The sequence below is a fragment of the Astyanax mexicanus genome, chromosome 13 (genome assembly GCF_023375975.1).
Source record: "Astyanax mexicanus isolate ESR-SI-001 chromosome 13, AstMex3_surface, whole genome shotgun sequence".
Lineage (NCBI taxonomy): Eukaryota > Metazoa > Chordata > Actinopteri > Characiformes > Acestrorhamphidae > Astyanax > Astyanax mexicanus.
Window position 1 is genome coordinate 51,740,809 of NC_064420.1, and position 19,192 is coordinate 51,760,000.

The 19,192-nt window shown below is 40.2% G+C and overlaps 2 protein-coding genes across 9 annotated transcripts in view; one reads left to right on the plus strand and one right to left on the minus strand.

Moving 5' to 3' along the window:
* LOC103035084 (PDZ domain-containing protein 4) overlaps positions 1-10,054 on the plus strand; it is a 28,724-nt gene extending 18,670 nt beyond the window's left edge. Inside the window, exons 6-7 of the mRNA XM_022662335.2 lie at positions 536-637; positions 5,484-10,054. Coding sequence (XP_022518056.2) covers positions 536-637; positions 5,484-7,406 — 2,025 coding nt within the window. The 3' untranslated portion in view covers positions 7,407-10,054. The remainder of the gene's footprint in view (positions 1-535; positions 638-5,483) is intronic.
* Positions 10,055-10,982: 928 nt separating this feature from the next.
* The window catches only part of LOC103037471 (ankyrin repeat and SAM domain-containing protein 1A-like), a 97,033-nt gene continuing 88,823 nt past the window's right edge, over positions 10,983-19,192 (minus strand). For 5 of the 8 annotated variants that reach the window (XM_049486492.1, XM_049486489.1, XM_049486488.1 and 2 more), the window contains 3 exons: positions 12,582-18,246; positions 12,446-12,523; positions 10,983-12,256 (listed from right to left, as the gene is read on the minus strand). In XM_049486492.1, coding sequence (XP_049342449.1) covers positions 18,228-18,246 — 19 coding nt within the window. In that variant the 3' untranslated portion in view covers positions 10,983-12,256; positions 12,446-12,523; positions 12,582-18,227. The remainder of the gene's footprint in view (positions 12,257-12,445; positions 12,524-12,581; positions 18,247-19,192) is intronic. The other 3 variants (XM_049486487.1, XM_049486491.1, XM_049486486.1) reach the window with 2 other exon arrangements.

The following is a 19,192-nucleotide window of genomic DNA, read 5'->3' on the forward strand; positions in this document are numbered from 1 at the left end:
TCAACTACTAAAATTTTGGGTCTCAACTCAGTATTAATGTGTCCAAGTTTGATCTTGACTGAGACTCGTGTCCTGGTTTTGTCTTGATTCATACTTGAATACTACAAGTCTTGGTCTCGACTCAGACTAGATGTGTCCCCATTTTGATCATGACTTCTAAAGCTACTATAATGTTTGCTCAATGTGTCCCACGTTAGGTCTTGACTCGTGTCCTGGTTTTGGTCTTGTCTCGTACTCTACTACTAAAAGTCTTGGTCTCAACTCAGACTTAGTGTGCCCTGATTTAGGTCTCAAATCAGAGTTTTGGAATTGAAAAAGGATTGACTATTAAAACTCTTGGTCTCAACTGAGACTCAATGTGTCCTGGTTTGGTTTTTGAATCAGGGTTGACTAATAAAAGTCTTGGTTTTGTTCTTGACTTGGATCTAGCAGTACTAATACTAGTAATATTACTAGTTCTAGTTGAGCCAGGCTCAAAAAAATGCAGAGTAACTAAAATAAAGTGGTGTTGATGTTGTTGTGAATTTATGTTTAGATAAACGGAGTGGACGTACAGAACCGTGAGGAGGCCGTGGCCATACTGACCAGAGAGAACAGCACCAACATCTCCCTCCTACTGGCCAGACCTGAGATCGAGGTGAGAGAAGCTGCAACACTGATCAACTCATCAATCAGATAAAATATGTACTTTTACTGTTCTTATTAATTGTTCTTTCCCTCGTAATGAGAGTGTAACTTACGAATGTTCACACCTCACTTACAGAGTGGGGCGGGGCTTACAGTATAGTAAACTAAATGCATTTTAAAAAGCTTAAACACTGTATGATGTGTTTCTGGTCATAATCTCACCACTGTAGCTCTGATTAGTGGAGTATGAGCGTCTATTGTTTAGTAGCTACATTAGTGTAACAGTAAATGACTGGGCTAATCAGTCATATGTTTGGGTACAAGGAGAAACTGGTGAAATTTTTTTTTGGTGATCTAAAGCTGTTTCTCTCTCTTTATTTCTCTCTCTTCTTACTCTGTCTTCTTTTTCCCTCTCTCTCTGTATTTTTAAGCTATGGTGTGAATAAATGAGGGATGATGAGATACTGGAGAGAGAGACAGAGATAAAAAGAAAAAGAGACAGAGAGAGAGAAGGAAAGAGATGGAGAAAGAGAAAGGGAGAGATGAGAGAAAGAGAGAGAGGTGGAGAAAGAAAGAGAGCTAAAAAGGATCTGACAGACATCTCTCTCATTTTTCTCACTATATCTCTCTTGTTTTTTCTGTCTCTCTCTCTGTGTTTTGTGGCACTTCAGTGTAAATAAATGAGGGTTGAAATACTGGAGAGAGAGAGAAAGGCAGAAAGAGAGAGCAAGACATGAGAAAAAGAGTCTATATAGCTCCAGTGTGAATACATGAGGGGTGATGTAGAGATACTAGAGAGAGAGTTTCTCTCTCTTTTTTCTCACTCTTACTCTCTGTCCTTTTGCTTCTTCATTTCTTTCTCCTTCTCTCTCTTTATGTATTGAGGAGCTCCAATGTGAATAAATGAGGGTCGATGGAGAGATACTGGAGAGAGAAAGAAAAAGAGAGAGAGATACAGAGAGAGAGAGAGAGAGGTCGGAGGAGGACGGAGGAGACGGGGATGGAGGGAGGAGTGTATGTTGTCTGACAGCATGTAGTTCCTTTGTTCTATTCAAGGTCACTCTCGAGTGACACGCTCAGGACACACACACACACACACTATACACACACTACACAAACTACACACACACTACACACACACACACACACACACACACACACACACACACACTTCTCTACAGAGAGACACAATCACATTATCCTTCCTTTGTCTGAATACACACCATGACATGCCTATTACACACACACACACACACACTACACACACACACACACACACTACACACACACACACACACACACACACACACACACACACACTGCACACACACACACTACACACACACACACACTGCACACACACACTACACACACACACACACACACTGCACACACACACACACACACACACACTGCACACACACACTACACACACACACACACTGCACACACACACACACACACACACACTGCACACACACACACTGCACACACACACACACACACTGCACACACACACTACACACACACACACACTGCACACACACACACACACACACACACTGCACACACACACACTGCACACACAGTGCCGCACCATCCACAGCCAGACAGATAAATACAGAATAAACTGGACATTAAAACTCAACACTATCATTAACCCTCTCTGAGGGGTGTAGGGCTGTGGGTCTGGTGTTGGGTCTCCTGGTGCTCAGATTTCCTATAAACAGTTCTGACCCAAATTCTCTTTGTTCTGGATGCGCCAACACCCCTAATTGTGGTGTTAAATATACAGGGTTCATACAGTTTTTAACCAAGAATTTCCACGACTTTCCATGATTTTCATGACCTTGAAATTGTTAAAACATCAGTGCATACGAGGACAATAAACCCAAAAAATCAACTAAAACTATAAACAAAATGTATTACAGTAGGCCTAAGTAGGCAGTAGGCCTAAATTTGACAAAAAAAAATCTTTAAGCAATTTTGACACAATCTTCATAAATAAAATCTTCAGAGCTCCATTGTTTAGGGCTAAATTACTCAATTAACTCTGAGCTGATTGATGTATTTGTAGCTCGAAATAGATTTTCTCCATCAATAAACGAAAACAAAAATATTTGTAGAGCAAATTTCCATGACTTTTCCAAAACTTTTTGGGTATTTTTATTTTTTAAAAACTTATCCAGGTCTAGAAATTGCTATTTTAAGATTCCATGACTTTTCCAGGTTTTTCATGACCATACGAACCCTAAATATATAGCAATCATCCTGCAGCACTTGAGTCAGCGCCCCGGTTGCCAGGTATAACATACAAACCAGTCAACCATATTAAAAACCATTAGCATCACAGCTAAACCTCTTTAAAACTTAGCTGTCTCTGTTAGCATAGCAGCTTTTACCTCACCTGAGCCTGGCTGTTAGCATCATGGCTCAACTGCTCCAGCCCAGTTCATATTAGCAGTGTGGCTTTAACCTAGCTATTAGCATCTTGGCTGAAACACTCCAGCAAGGTCAGCATCCATTAATTCAAATTAAAAGTCCTCTGCAAGGTTTTGAAATTGGGATTTTAAGACAATTCTGAAGCAGCAGCAGCATCAGGTCACAACTGTTAAAACACATGTTGCAGAACAATTGTATTATTGTATTATTATGCTTTGTTGGAATCTATGTTGGGATGTTAAAAATGTTCAAGGATCAATAAATATTTTTGGATGAATAATTGTGGATTTGTCTTTAAAAGGCAAGGCTGTGTTGTTAATTTCATATATTTAATTAATGAAAACCTGCGCAAAAAAAAACATCTTCAGTATTTAGTATTCAGCCTTTGGATAAATATTTAAATATTTTGCTCAGTTTTGGCCTGAATTCTACATTGCATGAAGTGCACATGCTGGAACCTGATCTACCTGGCGCAGGTATTAGGAAGCTAACACCTCTCAGGCTGTTTTATTCAGTTTTATACCAAAAGATAAGAGATATTTAATCCAGCTGGGTTTGAGACGGGTCCTCCAGGTACCTTTACAGTATCCACTAGTGTGTAGCATATATATATAGGTATTGGGGTTGTGTGCAGTGTATCGGTGTATTAGTGTGTGTGTGTGTTTAGTGGAAGCTCCAGATGGTTGGAGTGTGTGTGTGTGTGTCGGTGGGGGAGTGTATTCCCTGAACAGGTGGCTCAGTAAAGCATCTCTTGCTGTTTAAACGTCCACCACAGCAGATGGGACGAGGCGTCCCACAGTTACTTACAGTACGACTCCAGCAGCCGAAGAGCGCTGCCCTCTGGTGGACAAAAAGAGTGAATATCACCATTCAGATTAGAGAGACAGACAGACAGACAGACAGAGAGAAAAACACTGAATACAAAACAGGTCATTGCCTGTTTCTGAAATGTTAAAATGAATAGGACAAGAATGTGACCCAATCCCATTTCTCTTCTGTACCCTAATACTTATTTTCAAGTGTAAACCTTCCTCTTAGAACAGTTAAAAAAGGAAGGGGTGAAATCCTCCCCCTAAAAATTGGAAAACCCTTTAACAACCCGATACAGATATACAGTAGCTATAGCAGGGTTTATCGTATGTCTTCAGAAAGGGTGCAGGTGGTGCAGCAATTCACTATTATTGTCCATTCCTAATTCCTCTGTGATAGGGAGCTAAACATAGCTTTTAATAGCCTTTTTTATTTTTATTTTATTTTTCCATTCCACCTTAAATGTTACAGCCTCTGCCATCTATTGCACTATTTAAGGTGGAACGGGAAAGTTAGTGAGCCAGCTAGCTAGCTACTGAGATGAATTGCTTGCGATTTTTTGTGCTTATTTTAAAGACAATGGCCATAAAACATTGAAATCACACATTAAACCATGGTATTATAGTCAGAGGTTATCATAATTATTAAGAAGAAAAATACTTAATTAGGGGGTTTCTTTGGTCTATTGTGCCCAAACATGCCTTTGATTCTCATAGACCTCTGTTTTGAGGGAACCTCTGGAAAATCTACACTTAAAGGACCATGTAGCCCCAACACTTTCCCTAACCTACCACTCCAGCCTAACCTGGAACAGGAAATGTCCAATGGAAAGTAAAACATGCCTCGCTTTAACTTCCATAATCCACATAGTCTACTGCTTCCTCATGGCTTTGGGCAGGTCAGGGTATGTTGAAAGATATTCTTTGTCTGTTTGTTTATTATGCATTATTATAAGAACTTTGTTGTTTGTGTCATTGCAGCAGGTATTTGCTGTGAATTTAGAGTAAAGTTTGCTGAAGCAGAAAAGCTTCACTAACCCTTAAAAGAATAGATAAATGGAAAAATTAGGAGGTCATGGAGCCAAGGAACTTCCTTACCAAAATATCTCTGCATGTTCAAGACTTGCATCTAAATCCTCCCTCTCTTCCCTCTTATGTTTCCAAAAATAAACCTAAATTAGTACAAAGTCAGGGCAACACAATGGTGCAGCAAACAAACACAGTTTGTGCAACGGACTGGTGCCCTGTCTAAGAGGTGTTCCTGCCCTGAGGGCTATGGTTTCAGATTGCACAGGAATGCCAGTGTGGCTCTACACTCATAATAAAGCTGGTTAAGTGATAGGTTAGTGAAGTAAGCTTGTAAAAAAGACAAAAATGTACATTAAACTAATATCACGAAGTGGTGTGGACAAAAATGTGTACTTTCTCCATTCGTTTCAGAGAAACTACAATTAAAAAATAATGCAAATGAAAGAGCAGAACCTTTGTTATTTCGTGATGACAGATGACGAGTGAAGTCAATAAGATTCTTCCGTCTTCTCTCTTTTTTCATCTTCATTTTCATTGCTTTCATCTCCCATCCTCAAACACATTTCTTCACTACAGAACGAGCCAGACGACTTGGAGCTGGAACTGGGGGTCGGTCTAGGCCTGGAAGTCCTGGATAACAGGCCTCACCTGGCCAGCCCTAACCAAAGCGGGAGAGCCAGTTCGGCCCTCAGCGACTCAGCGGTCAGCGGCCATCGTGCCGGTCATCCTGATCTGTGGCATACTGCACTCAGCAACAGTCAGGAGCTGGACAGCGGGGTTGGGCGTACGGATGAGAGCACTCGGAATGAAGAGTCTTCAGAACATGACCTGCTGGCAGACGATGCCACTAGTGCGTCCACCACCAATGCAACCAACACGCCTGGCAGCATGCGGAGATTCCATGGTACCCCACTTGCACCAATGCATGGAAAAGAACTTCACTTCAGTAGCGATTTTCTACTCGGACCTGAGGGGACAGTTGAGCAAGGGGTTTCTGAAACCGCAGCCTCAGGGGTGAGCAGTGTGCTGATGCCTGGACTGACTGAGGAAGAGAGTGAACGGTACAGAGAGCTGCTCGAGATTCGGTTGCTCTATGAGAGAAATGGGAATCCATTGTTCTTGCTGGCAGGAGGACCACAAGGGTACCCTGCAGGAGAGGTTCCTCTGGATATGAACTGCAACGAAAGTCTTCTCAGGCATGAAATTGCTCTACTGGAGGAGGAACTGCGGCACCTGGAGTTCAAGTGGCGCAATGTCTTGAGAGCCCAGAAGATGCAGCAACTGCGGGAGCGCTGCCTTAAGGTCTGGCCAGCAGAGAAAGAGGACGATGGGGAAGAAGGTGCGATGGCGGCGGCGGCAGCAATCCACCACGAACTGTCTGACATCAATGAGATTCCCGAGAGAGACCGCTCGGACAAGGAAAGCACCAGTGCCTATAACACCGGTGGGGAAAGTTGCAGGAGTACACCTCTTGTTAGCGAGCGATATCCTTCACCCTCTGTGCCTGGAGACTCTAGTGCCTCTGCAACCTTGCGGCCTTATGGTTCTCGACACAAGCCAATAAGGGCACGAGATGAGGGCTTCAACCTGCCTTCTTCCCCTAGTGCTAGGCGAAAGTGTGAAGAAGCAAGCAATGGTAAGACTCCCAGCCCAAGGACAAAGGCTCGGTCAATGTCCCACAATGGAGGCAGCAATGGCAAGAAGGTCTCCAACAGCGTTCGAAAGAGCAACAAGACAAATGGAGCAGCAAGTGGTATGGCGGCTTACCACCAGAGTGGTGGAGCAGAAGGAGGCAAGAGTGCAGAGAACAGTCCTTATCTTTCCCGTCGTCAATGCGGCTCCAAGATGCAAGAACACTATCAAAGCTGCACGCAACTTAAGGATATGGCTTCCATGGATGGTCCAGAGATTCACAGTACCATAGATGATCCAATTAGTGGTCAGAGCATCATTGTTAGAACAAAGAGAGACTTGGAGATGCCCCTTGAAACCCCTGCAAATCCAATGCCTTTAGTATCGTCCTTTCCCCAAGCATCTCCCAGGATGGAGTGGAAGGTGAAGATCCGTAGTGATGGTTCCCGTTACGTGGCCAAGAGGCCCGTCAGGGATCGCCTGCTAAAAGCTCGTGCCATGAAGATCTCTGAGGAGCGCAGTGGGATGACCACAGATGATGACGCAGTCAGCGAGATGAAGATGGGCAGGTACTGGAGCAAGGAGGAGCGCAAACAGCAACTCCTGAGGGCCCGAGAGCACCGGAGACGCCGGGAGTTCATGCTGCAGTGCCGCCTGGACTTTCTACGGGAACGAGAGAAGGAGCAGGACTCCAGCGGCCAGGGGCAGGCATCCATCCTGGAGCTCAGCCAAAGGAAAAGCATGAAGAAGCGCAGCCGACGCATCCTGGACAACTGGATTACCATCCAGGAGCTTCTGGCACATGGGACATGTTCAGAAGATGGGAAGAAAGTATTCAATCCCTTGCTGTCCGTAACCACGGTCTAAGCAAGTTGAGAAACTGAGGGATTTACCTTTCCTGTTGCAAAGTTTGGGAAAACTTTCCTTTTCCAAGTAATTTCCTTGTCAGTTTTGCAATAACAGCTTATTAAAGAAACTATGAAACTATAAAGGAACATCTGCAAAACCCTACCTTGGGAATAAAACCAAAGGCCACGTTTTCTTCACCTTGCTTGTTAGCACTTGTTAAATTTGTGCTTTTATCACTTTCAAATCATGACAAAAACTGCTTTCATACTAGTCTTTGATGAACATGAGGTTGAATGGTAAAGATCAATGGGCCTTACTTACGAATTTTTTTTTAAAACCTCGGCATTCAAGTTTAGTAACTTAGGACATGCTAAATTCAGCTTAAGAGGACAATGGAATCCACCATTTGAGCAAAGCTATAAACGATTCTTAAATGAGACATAAACTTTCCCTACAGTTGTTAACTGTTTTTTGTGGTTTCAGTCAACCCTAAAGAACACGCTTTACACATGCATTTCTGGACAAGCTGAGAGCTCCAGAACCCTCAATGAAAATGAAAGTAGCATGTGGATTTTACACTAATTTGGCTTGAACTAAAACATGAAGTGTTTTAGATAAGCTTTGTCCGACCTGCTTCTCCAGAGTTGCACAGTGCATTAGTGGTGTTCTGGTCTATACTGGAAATTATATAGATCAATGGCGCAAATTCTAAAACTGATATTTAAAAGTAAAACTTAGTGATGCAAATAGTCAGCATCCCAAATTATTAGTTGAAATGCAAATTTTTAGAGTTTAACAAAAAAAAAATATTGTAGTTGGTAATTGTTGACTATGCAATTGTAAAAAGTGGTAAAATACGTTTTTTTTAAGCTTGCAAAAAGTCATGCTAAGTATTCGTTATTCAATAAAGAAAGGATATTTCAGTGCACCCCTACCTAAAATGGTACATAATGATGTGTTTATAAAATCTATAGAGGGATACTGGTGAATGATGCCCATTATAGCCACTAGCATTAGCACAAAGCTACTGTAAGAATACCGTAAGTGACCTCAAAGACCGTATTGCACGGGGAAAAGTACAAAGGGAAAGCTGTTAAACTGTTTTAGTCACTTTTAACTCAAAATCTTTGACAGACAGCGGAGATAACCACCTGTATCTGCTGCTTTTTGCTGCTGGTTTCAGAAAGAAAAGACAAAATCTCTAAATTTTTTACTTTAGACGGAACGTACAAGCCAAGGTGTTCTAAACCACAAAATGCTGCTGTTTCTTAAATGTTGCCTACATTTTTTTTTTACATAAGAGTGGCCACCAGTGAGAGAAGGCACAATTTAAAGCAGGTGTTTCTAATAAAGTGGCCACCAGTAAGTGGAAGCACAAGTTATAGTAGATGTTTCCAATAAAGTGGCCAGAGAATAGAAGCACATTATAAGTGTATTATAATAAACTGCTTTTCTGAAAAGACAAATATCTAAAGAAGACATCTGCTGCCATCTAGAGGCTGCACCATGAACTGCACTCTAGGTTGTATAACAGGAAACCTAAAATAGGAAACAGTTTTGATAAACTACAAACATTTAATTGCATTATTGATCATTTAATTCTAATACATTTTTTTTGTGTTTTGAATTTGTGAGGTGTTGCAATTTAGGGTAGAAAAAAGTACTTTCAAAAATAACTAAGATTTCAGATTCTTGTATTTTCAGTTTTTAAAAAAGCATCTAATAGATGAATCAAAATTTTTAAATTTTTAATTTTTTTTTTTTTACCCAACAAAAATTTCATCACCTCCCAAATTCAAAACAACCAAAAAATGCATTATTAAAATTCTAATTTGTGAATGTCATTAAATATTTTGGTTCAAAGTCCAATAAATTTAATTCAAATTCAAAAATAATTTAATTTAATTTAAAAAATTGCAGCACTGGGAGGATGAAGGCTTGTGTGGTCTTCCTCCAAAACTGCCACTAACACAATACTACTACAGCTCAACATGCTTGGAAGAGAATGCTAACTGCTAATAACTGCTAATTCTTTTATGTCAGCTAAACATAAAGATTAATACCCACACACTGATGGATGTGGAAGAGTGAGGACCGTCCCTCCCCACCCAGACAAAACAAGGACAGTTATATTGTCTGGAACTCTTGGAAACTGACGTATGGCTGTGGCAGCGCCAGGAATTTAACCTGCGACCTCCTGATGATGGAGCTACACTTAGACAGTTGCTCCACCCAGGAGATCCAGAATGAAACGTAGTAAATTCTCTCTATAAGGGAACGAGGGAATAATATCTGAGTGCCAAACTCAGAAAAGCACAGCGGAACCGATGTTGGAAAAGTTTAAAGCACACAAAGAAAAGCCAATAACGAAAAGCTAAAACTACGTTTTCTGATCTTTCATTCAGTTTCATAACAATCCAGCTCTCAGGACTGAGTACTAAAAGGTACGGAAGTTTTTACCCATAATGCTCGGAGAGAATGCTGGAGCATCTTCAGTTCTGTAAAAAGTTTGCATGTTGGTGTGAGAACCTGTTTAAGTATCCAGAGTGAATCTGTCGATGTGTCTTCTGTCATCATTACTGTTGCTAGTATAGAACCGGTATGAGTTTGTGTGTTTAACAGGTATTTGTTGATGTTTTGGAATAAACATTTTTTTGACTAATTCACTCCTGTTTTGGTTTAGATGCTCTTCTTATCTGAAGTTCTAGATATAGATAGAAACTTGAGGAATCTTCTGCAAAAGAAACTTATCAAAACTTTCATCACCATTAAAGAACAATGTCCTCCGATCTTAAAAACTGATCTTTTCTTCAGAAATGTAAGCAGCTTTACACTGTCTGTGAGTTAAAGTTAAAGGAAGTGAGGTTTCAAAGCAGGGTATCTAAAAACCCTTTAAAATATAAAAAATAAATTTAAACAACAATTATGTTAAATCCCTGAATCCAAATAGAATTAAATCTCAAAATGAATTTATTAACAGATCAATTTCATATATGAAAAAGGTATGTAAGTTTCATGTTTTAACTACTGTTACTGTTGACATAAAAATATAAAGTTAGTAGAAAATAAATAATAGCAAAACTAAATAAAAGTAATACTAAATTATTTGTTGCAGTTTGTCTGAAAATTGTAAAAAATAGGTTTTTGTTAGTCAAATTTTGTTGATAGTTGTTCTTTACACTGTTTCAAATTGTTTCATTAAACCAGAATTGATAGAAATAGAAATGCTTCTAAATTATTGGGACTAAATATTTTTTTTAACCTTGGAAAAATAAAAAAAACAACCATAACCATTACTGTCTAAACAAAATGTTGTGTATCCAAAACAGCAACTTTAACTTCTAACTCTTCTAAACTTACAATGAAACCCAATGTAAAAAGTAATTTTGGTAAAAACTGATTTACTGATTTCTACTGGTCTATTCATCATAAAATTCTGATACAACATAAAATTAAACGAACCAAATCACATTAACTTAAGTTTGACCATATATAAACAACTCTTTTACTATTTTGACTAAAACTTATCTCTTTAATGTGCTTTTTCTTTAAAAAAAAACAATGAATAACCAAAAATAACCACAACTACAAGTGTTTCTGGATACCATCTCTTCATTTATTAGATGTACAATTATGAAAAATAATAATAATAATCATTAAAAAAAGACTGGAAGCCCAAGATTATGTACAATCGCTGTATTGAGTCTCTGGGACTCGCTCTACGACACGGCTGAGCTTTAAAAACCAAATCAGGACTGAAAACAGGAAATAAACATTACAGACATTTACAGTTATATATCATCATCTATAAAAGCAGAATCATTCAAGTATCAAAATACACACGGCCCGAGATCACTGTACATCCGTTACGCTCATCATACCGAAAAACGTTTACTCGCAAACATCAGCAACAAACACTGCTGCTGTTAGTGTTAGCATCGGCGGCGTACCAACGTTAGCGTACCCATGTGGAACACAGCCAAGAAACACAAACACATAAAATATCTTTTTTTTCTCCATTCATCAGTAATCTACGATTAAATGCACCAGACGGCGCCTGAACGAACGCTGTGGGACATTTTCCCAATTTCTGTGTTCAGAACTTTTTACACACCAACATTAGCATAGATTTACTTTCGGTTTTGATGAGAAATCACAGCATTTTATCATTATTATTATTAATATTATCATTATTATTATTATTATTATAGTAAAACCTCCTGTATTCATAATGCATTATCAATTATGTGTTTCTTAATGCCATATACAATCTCGTACATATATATATGATGAGGACTTGAGTAAGTACAGTAGTATAATTACAGTGATATATAATATATAACGCAAGAGTTTATAACTTTACTATGTTATTATATTATAAAATTCATCTTATAACGCTACCTTACAGGTTTAAGAAATGCATAATAATGCATTTTGAATGCTCACAATGAGTAGTCATTTACTCTTGCTTTATATTATTAATGCTATATGTGTGTAGCTACAGTTATAACAGGTTATAACGCATTACGAACACAGGAGTCACAGAAAGTGTCACCAAGAAGACTCTACTCCATTTATTTTTGCACTTTAAACGGAATGATCTGCTGATAATAAACATAAAACTGTTGTTCCACTGATTAGCATATTAGCGCTAACTGCTGTAATTACTGATTAGCATAGTTAGCATCACAGATTCCAATTCAGAAAGCAGGTCAAAGGTTCTGGAACGCCTGACCCGAAGTGCAGAATCACAGTTTACACGTTGAGCGGCATCTCCACCGTACCGCTTATGAGGACCATCTCTAAAGACACAAATCTGAGGACCAGATTTATGACCCAAAACTGAGGACCAGCTCTAAGACCCAAATCTAAGGACCAGCTCTTAGACCCAAAACTGAGGACCAGATCTAAGATCCAAAACTTAGGACCAGTTTTAAGACCCAAATCTGAGGACCAGGACCATCTCTAAGACCCAAAACTGGGGACCAGTTTTAGGATCCAAAACTGAGGACCAGGTCTGAAGACACAAATCTGAGGACCAGCTCTAAGACCCAGACCTGAGGACCAGCTCTTAGACCCAAAACTGAGGACCAGATCTAAGATCCAAAACTGAGGACCAGTTTTAACCCCAAAACCTAGGACCAGTTTTAAGACCCAAATCTGAGGACCAGGACCATCTCTAAGACCCAAAACTGGGGACCAGTTTTAGGATCCAAAACTGAGGACCAGGTCTGAGGACACAAATCTGAGGACCAGCTCTAAGACCCAGACCTGAGGACCAGCTCTAGTACCCAAATCTAAGGACCAGCTCTAGAACTCAAAACTGAGGACCATCTCTATGGGTGGGTTCTGAGGACCAACTCTAAAGTCTGGCTCTGAGGGCAAGTTCTAAGGTCCAGATCTACAGACTGGCTCTAGGATCTGGTTCTGAGGACTAGCTCTGAGAACCAGCCCAAAGACCCAGATCTGAAGACCAGCCTTGAGGTCTTATTCTGAGGACTGACTGAATTCCAGCTCTGAGAGCCAGCTCTAAGAACCAAATCTGAGGATCAGCTCTAAAAAACAGCTTCAAAGTCAGGATCTGAGGGCCAGTTCTGAGATCTGGACCTAAATGCCAGCTCTTAGAACCAACCCAAAGGCCCAAATCTGAGGACCAACCCCTAGGTCTGGCTTTTAAGGACTATCCCAGAGTACTGGCCATAAGGTCTGGCTTATAAGGACAGGCTCTAAGAACCAAATTTGAATCAGTCTGGTTCTGAGGACTGACTTTGGTTCTGAGGACAAGTTCTTATGTCCAGATCTAAGGACTGTCTCTAGGGTCTGGTTCTGAGGACTTGCTCTGAGGTCCGGCTCTGAAGTCTGTCTCTGAGGGCAATTTCTACAGTTCAGATCTACGGACTGGCTCTAGGAACTCTGAGGAGTTCTGAGGACTAGCTCTGAGAACCAGCCCAAAGACCCAGATCTAAGGTCCAGCCTTGAGGTCTTGTTCTGAGGACTGCTTGAAATCTGGCTCTGAGGACCAGCTCTGAGATCCAAATTTAAGAACCCACTCTGAGGTCTGGTTCTGAGGACTGACTTTGGTTCTGAGGGCAAGTTCCGAGGACTAGTTTAGGGGTCTGGCTTTTGAGGACCAGCTCTAGGACCCAAATCTGAGGACCTACTCTGAAGGCAAGTTGTAAGGTCCAGATCTAAGGACTGGCTCTGGGGTCTAGTTTTAAAGACTCGCTCTGAGGTCCGACTCTAAAGTCTGGATCTGAGAACTGGTTCTGGGGTCTGGAACTGAATACTGGCTCTCAGAACCAGCCCAAAGGCCCAGATCTAAGGACCAGCCCTGAGGACTGGTTCTGAGGTTAGGCTTTTGAGGACCAGCTCTAAGAACCAAATCTAAGGACCAGCTCTAAAGATCAGCTTTGAAGTCAGGATCTGAGTAACGGTTCGGAGATCTGGACCTAAATGCCAGCTCTCAGAACCAAACTCAGGTCTGGCTCTTTTGAGGACCAAATTTGAGAACCAACTCAGGTCAGTTCTGAGGACTGAAATTGGGTCTGAGGACAAGTTCTTATGTCTAGATCTAAGGACTAGCTCTGAGGTCAAGTTCTAAGGTCTAAACCGAAGGACTCACTCTGAGGTCTGGATCTGAGAACTGGTTCTGAGGGCTGGACTGAATATTGGCTCTCGGAACCAGCCCAAAGGCCCAGATCTGAGAGCCAGCCCTGAGAACTGGTTTGCAAGTCTGGCTTTTGAGGACCTGCTCTGAGGGCCAGCCCTGAGGTCTGGTTCTAAAAACTAGCTCTGAGGTCCAGCTCCAAAATCTTTCTTTTGAGGACCTCTAAGTACCAGTTCACAGGTCCAGATCTGAGGGCCAACTCAGAAGACTGGAGGTCCAGGTTTGAGGGTCAATCCTAAGAAGTGGTCCTGAGGTTCAATTTTGTGTTTTTGCATGCTCTAAAGACTGAATTTGAGGACCGAACCTGAGGAACTAAAACAGAGGACCAGATCTGAGGTCCAGTCTATCAAAAGTCTGTGTTTCTGGAACAGAACCGTTCCAGAACTGAAGCTCAGAGACAGGATGAGGTAAGACAAACAAAACAAAACCAAAATACAAATTTAGAACAAAATAAAACAGAACAGAACAGCAGGGGGCAGTAGCGGTGTGCAGGTTTTCTGACCCGCTGAAAGCAGAGGAATATTCTGGAACATTTATATTCACATTAAACCCAACGGTATTAAGATCTACATCTCATACACATATAAAGTGTGTGTGTGTAAGTAAGTGTGTGTGTGTGTGTGAGGACAGTGCTGATGCTCTCCAGTGTAGGAAACTGAGGTGTGTCTGATTTAGCATCACATTAGAGTCGAGTGTATCAGCAGTGTGTGTATGTGTGTAAATTATTTTAACTGCACTGAGGGGACCGTAACATGTTTACACACCTACGTTATGGGGACCAAATACACTTAGGGGACCAGCATGATGGGCCACACCATGTTTTCAGACAAAAAGCATAATTTCAGGCATGAAGGTAGGACTGGACAATACTGACTGTCAATATATCATGAAAGAATATGCTTCAGTAATAGTGGCATTATTCGTAACTCGCATATTCTAATATTTCAATATACATTATTTATAGCATCTATCTGACTTACATTTATTATAGGTTAGATTACAAAAATTGTTGATTTCAGATTGTAGATTACAAATTGTCTTCAGTTTTTATATTTTTTATATCAGAATTATGTAATAATCGACCGAAATTAAGAAATATATTGTAATATACATTAGCCATATCGTCCAGCCCTAAGCAGGAGGCATGTTGATTCAGGTGGTGCAGTTTGTGTGTGTGTGTTGGGTCGATGTTCTGATCCGGGATAATACTGTAACTGGACCTGCGGTGGTGGGTGGAGTCCGGGTGGGGGTTGGTGAGTGTGTGTGAGTGTACTGGTGCACACACACTAAAACTGGTGGTCAGTTATGTGAGTCCTAGTGGTCCCGAGGGGTTTGGTGGTCAGCTAAAGGAGGAGACAAACACGGGTTAGAACAAACAAAAACACAACCCAACACAAACAGCTCACAGACAAAACCAGAACAGAACCAGATCAGAACCAGAACTGAAAGGGTTAATCTGGGGGAAAAGTGTCCCGACTGAAAGCCTCAGATCTGCCTCATTGTGTGATTGTTTTCAGCTGTAAACTATAAACTTTACTACTGAGCTTTATTTCCTCAATGTTTTTTTTCTAAGAAAAAAACACTATGAAACAGAAATTTTAAATTTTTAGAATTGACTTTAAAATTTATTTTAGCTTTCTGCAGATTAACTTTGGAATTTACTCCAGGTTACTTTAATTTCAAATATACTTTAGAATTTTACCCGGCATTTTTGCCTGTTTAATTAACTTTAGATTTTTTTTTTTTAATTACCTACAATTAAAGTTAAGAATTAATTTTGCTATTTTGCAATTTACTTTACATGACTATAGTTTTAATATAACATCATATAATAACATGTTTATTTCCATTAAAATTTATTTTCTGGACAAACATTATTTTAATCATTTTATTAAGCTCAGTGTGTACGGTTTCTGATAAATAGAGGAATTTAAAAATGAGTCTTGTAATTTTTGTTTTGAAGCAAGTTTCAGTCGGGAGCTTTTCCAAAGATAATTCAGCAGCAGATGAAAAGAAAAGTGGAGAAAAGAAAGCTTAGCAGGGAAAGAGATCTGAGCTGCAGGGGAAGACTTACTGTTAAATTACTATAAATTTAACATAAAATTTTGTAATTCAAGTTACAGCTGATTTTTGTGTTGTTATGTGGGAATAAAACTCCAGGTTGTTCATGGGTTTAATCACTTAGTTCTTCACTGATGAGAAAGTTCCATATCTGGTAAAATGAAGTGTCAGAATTTGACATAAAAATCACTCTTTAAAGTCAGTCCTGATTTTTTATGATATGTCCAGTACGATTTTTTTCAGGTGTGTAATTCACACCAAGTTCATTGGATCCTGTAAACATTTAAAATCAGTTTTAATGTAGAAAAGATTAAAAGAAATTTAACTTAAAAAAAGGAAACAAAAATACAAAAGTAAAACACTTTAGAGCACAAAATAAAACATTTGTAGGGCCTGGACCGTGCCGGGTGGTGATGTGGGGAAGGGGTTGTAGAAAACAGAAATAAAATATAGATCTTCATAAAAATTAAGACTTAAATTGCATCTGTACCAAAGTAAATCAAATTCCAAACTGCTGACAAATCCATACGTTTGTTGCGTCAGTACCGGTTCTGTTTCCGAATGCTCAGTGTTGATCTTCGCTCAGAAACACTTAAGGCTTAGCGACGTCTTTCAGACCAGAAAATAAAACGGATAAAAAAACAGACAAACAAAGAAACGCATCTTTTTGAGTGTGCAGATTGAGTTTACGCTCTACAGCAGTCCAGATTAGCGTGTGCACGATTTAACCAGCGCCACAGTTTTCCTCCAGCATTGTGCAGCAGCAAGCAGCTACGGCTTGAAGCGATACTTCAGCAGCTTAAAATGTCCCCTCATTTTCCCCCCCAAATCTTAACCTTGGTCAATCAGGTGGGACATGTTTTGTACTTGTTTTTAATTTTAGCACTGAAGCTAAGGCTAATGTGGCTAAAGAATAATGCAAGCTTATTTTTTTATTTTTTAAATTAGCTTTACAGCTTCAATGCTTTAATGAAATCTTATAATCTACCAATTAGCACTGCAGCTACAAGGCTAATGTGGGAAAACAGTAATGCAAGCTAATACCCCACCAATTAGCACTGCAGCTACAAGGCTAATGTGGCTAAAAAATAATAGAAGCTCATAGCCCACCTATTAGCTATGAAGCTACAAGGCTAATGTGGCCAAATTTCAATAGAAGCTTATAGCCCACCATTTAGCAATGGAGCTACAAGGCTAATGTGTCTAAGGAGTAATGGAAGCTTATTTTGTATTTTTTAATTAGCTTTACAGCTTCAGTGCTTTAATGAAATCTTATAATCTACCAGTTTGTACTGCAGCTACAAGGCTAATGTGGGGAAAAAAGTAATGCAAGCTAATACCCCACCAATTAGCGCTGGAGTTACGAGGCTAATGTGGTTAAACAGAAATAGAAGCAAATTTCCTATTACCTTTTTTCCAGTCCACTTTAAGTACTTAAAGTAAAAATTACCTACATTAGCATTGTCCAGTGCTATAATTGGTTGGCCATAAACTTCCATTACTTGTTAGCTACATTAATCTCATAGCATCACTGCTAATTGGTGGGGTATAAGCATCCATAACATTTTTAAAAAGCACCAATCGTGTCTTGGCCAATGTGGTATATTTGGGATGTGGGCACGGGACTGGGGGTTACTGTATTAATGGGGTACTGAAAGATTTAGATGTTTAATCAAACTATCGCTTTAATTCCAAATCGGATTGGACTCTTTGAATCTCAGTAAATAAGTAAATAAGGCCCGTCCTGGTCTTCTGTTCATCACAGTGCTCAGGAACCACTTCTACCAAACTCCAAACAGCAGCAGGAATTCAGAATCCACCAAAAATCCACCAGAAATCCATCAGAAATCCACAGAAATCCACCGGAAATCCATTTATAATCCACAGAAATCAGTGAAATGTTCTCCACAGTGGAGGAACAGTCCGATAGATGTGCATAAAGACGAGCAAATCAGTGATGAAGGTCTCTGGATTCAGTGCTGATTAAAATAATAACGTCCGGTTGGGAATCCTTGGCTCCGGCGATTCAGATCTTTGTTGTTCCCACCTTTTATTTGATGCAGTTTTTCCTTTCAGAAGGAAGAGGAAGACAGAAAGTCTCCTACAGCGCCTCACTGTGGTCGACGCCTGCTACAGACGGGAGGAGCACCAGAGAAGGAACAGAAAAGATTGCATCACGAACAGGTTGATCAGGTTCATCAAGGTGTTCAGGTTGATTAGATTGATCAGATCGATCAGAGTGATTAAATTGATCAGGGGTTGTAAATCGTTGATGGAGGGACGGTGGAGGAGGAGGAGGAGGAGGAAGAGTGAAGCTCCGATGAAGAGTGAAGAGGAGGAGGAGGTGCTTTCAGAGTGCTTTTCAGGTGGGTTGTGCAGGAGGAAGTAAGGAATCAGACTGGTACAGGTGTGAGTGACAGGTGTGAGGGGCAGGTGTGAGGGGCAGGTGAGAGGGGCAGGTGTAAGCAGGTGAGTGACAGGTGTGGGGGGCAGGTGTAAGCAGGTGAGTGACAGGTGTGGGGGGCAGGTGAGTGACAGGTGTGAGGGGCAGGTGTAAGCAGGTGAGTGACAGGTGTGAGGGGCAGGTGTAAGCAGGTGAGTGACAGGTGTGGGGGGCAGGTGTAAGCAGGTGAGTGACAGGTGTGGGGGGCAGGTGTAAGCAGGTGAGTGACAGGTGTGCACACAGGTGTTTTTTTTAAGGCAACTGCAGACTTTTAGCTATTATTTCAAAAGGAAAATCTAAATTATTGTCATTATTCAAACATTTGAAGAAAAGTCTAATATCTGAACCGTAATTCCCAGTTATTAAAGAGTAATTCCAAACTTCTCACTGTACCAAATTTTGGAGTGAAAAACACAATGTTTTGTAGTGCAATTCCGAATTTGTGAAAGGAAAATCTGAACTTTAAAAGGTTTTTTTTCTTTGGAATAAATTCAAATATCTAAAATATAGTATTTTAAAGAGACAGTAAATCCAAACCTTCACTGTACTTTTGGAGGGCAATTACAACATTTTAAAATGTCAAATATCCGAAGTGTAATTCCAAATTTGTGAAGGGTTAATTTGAACTTTTAA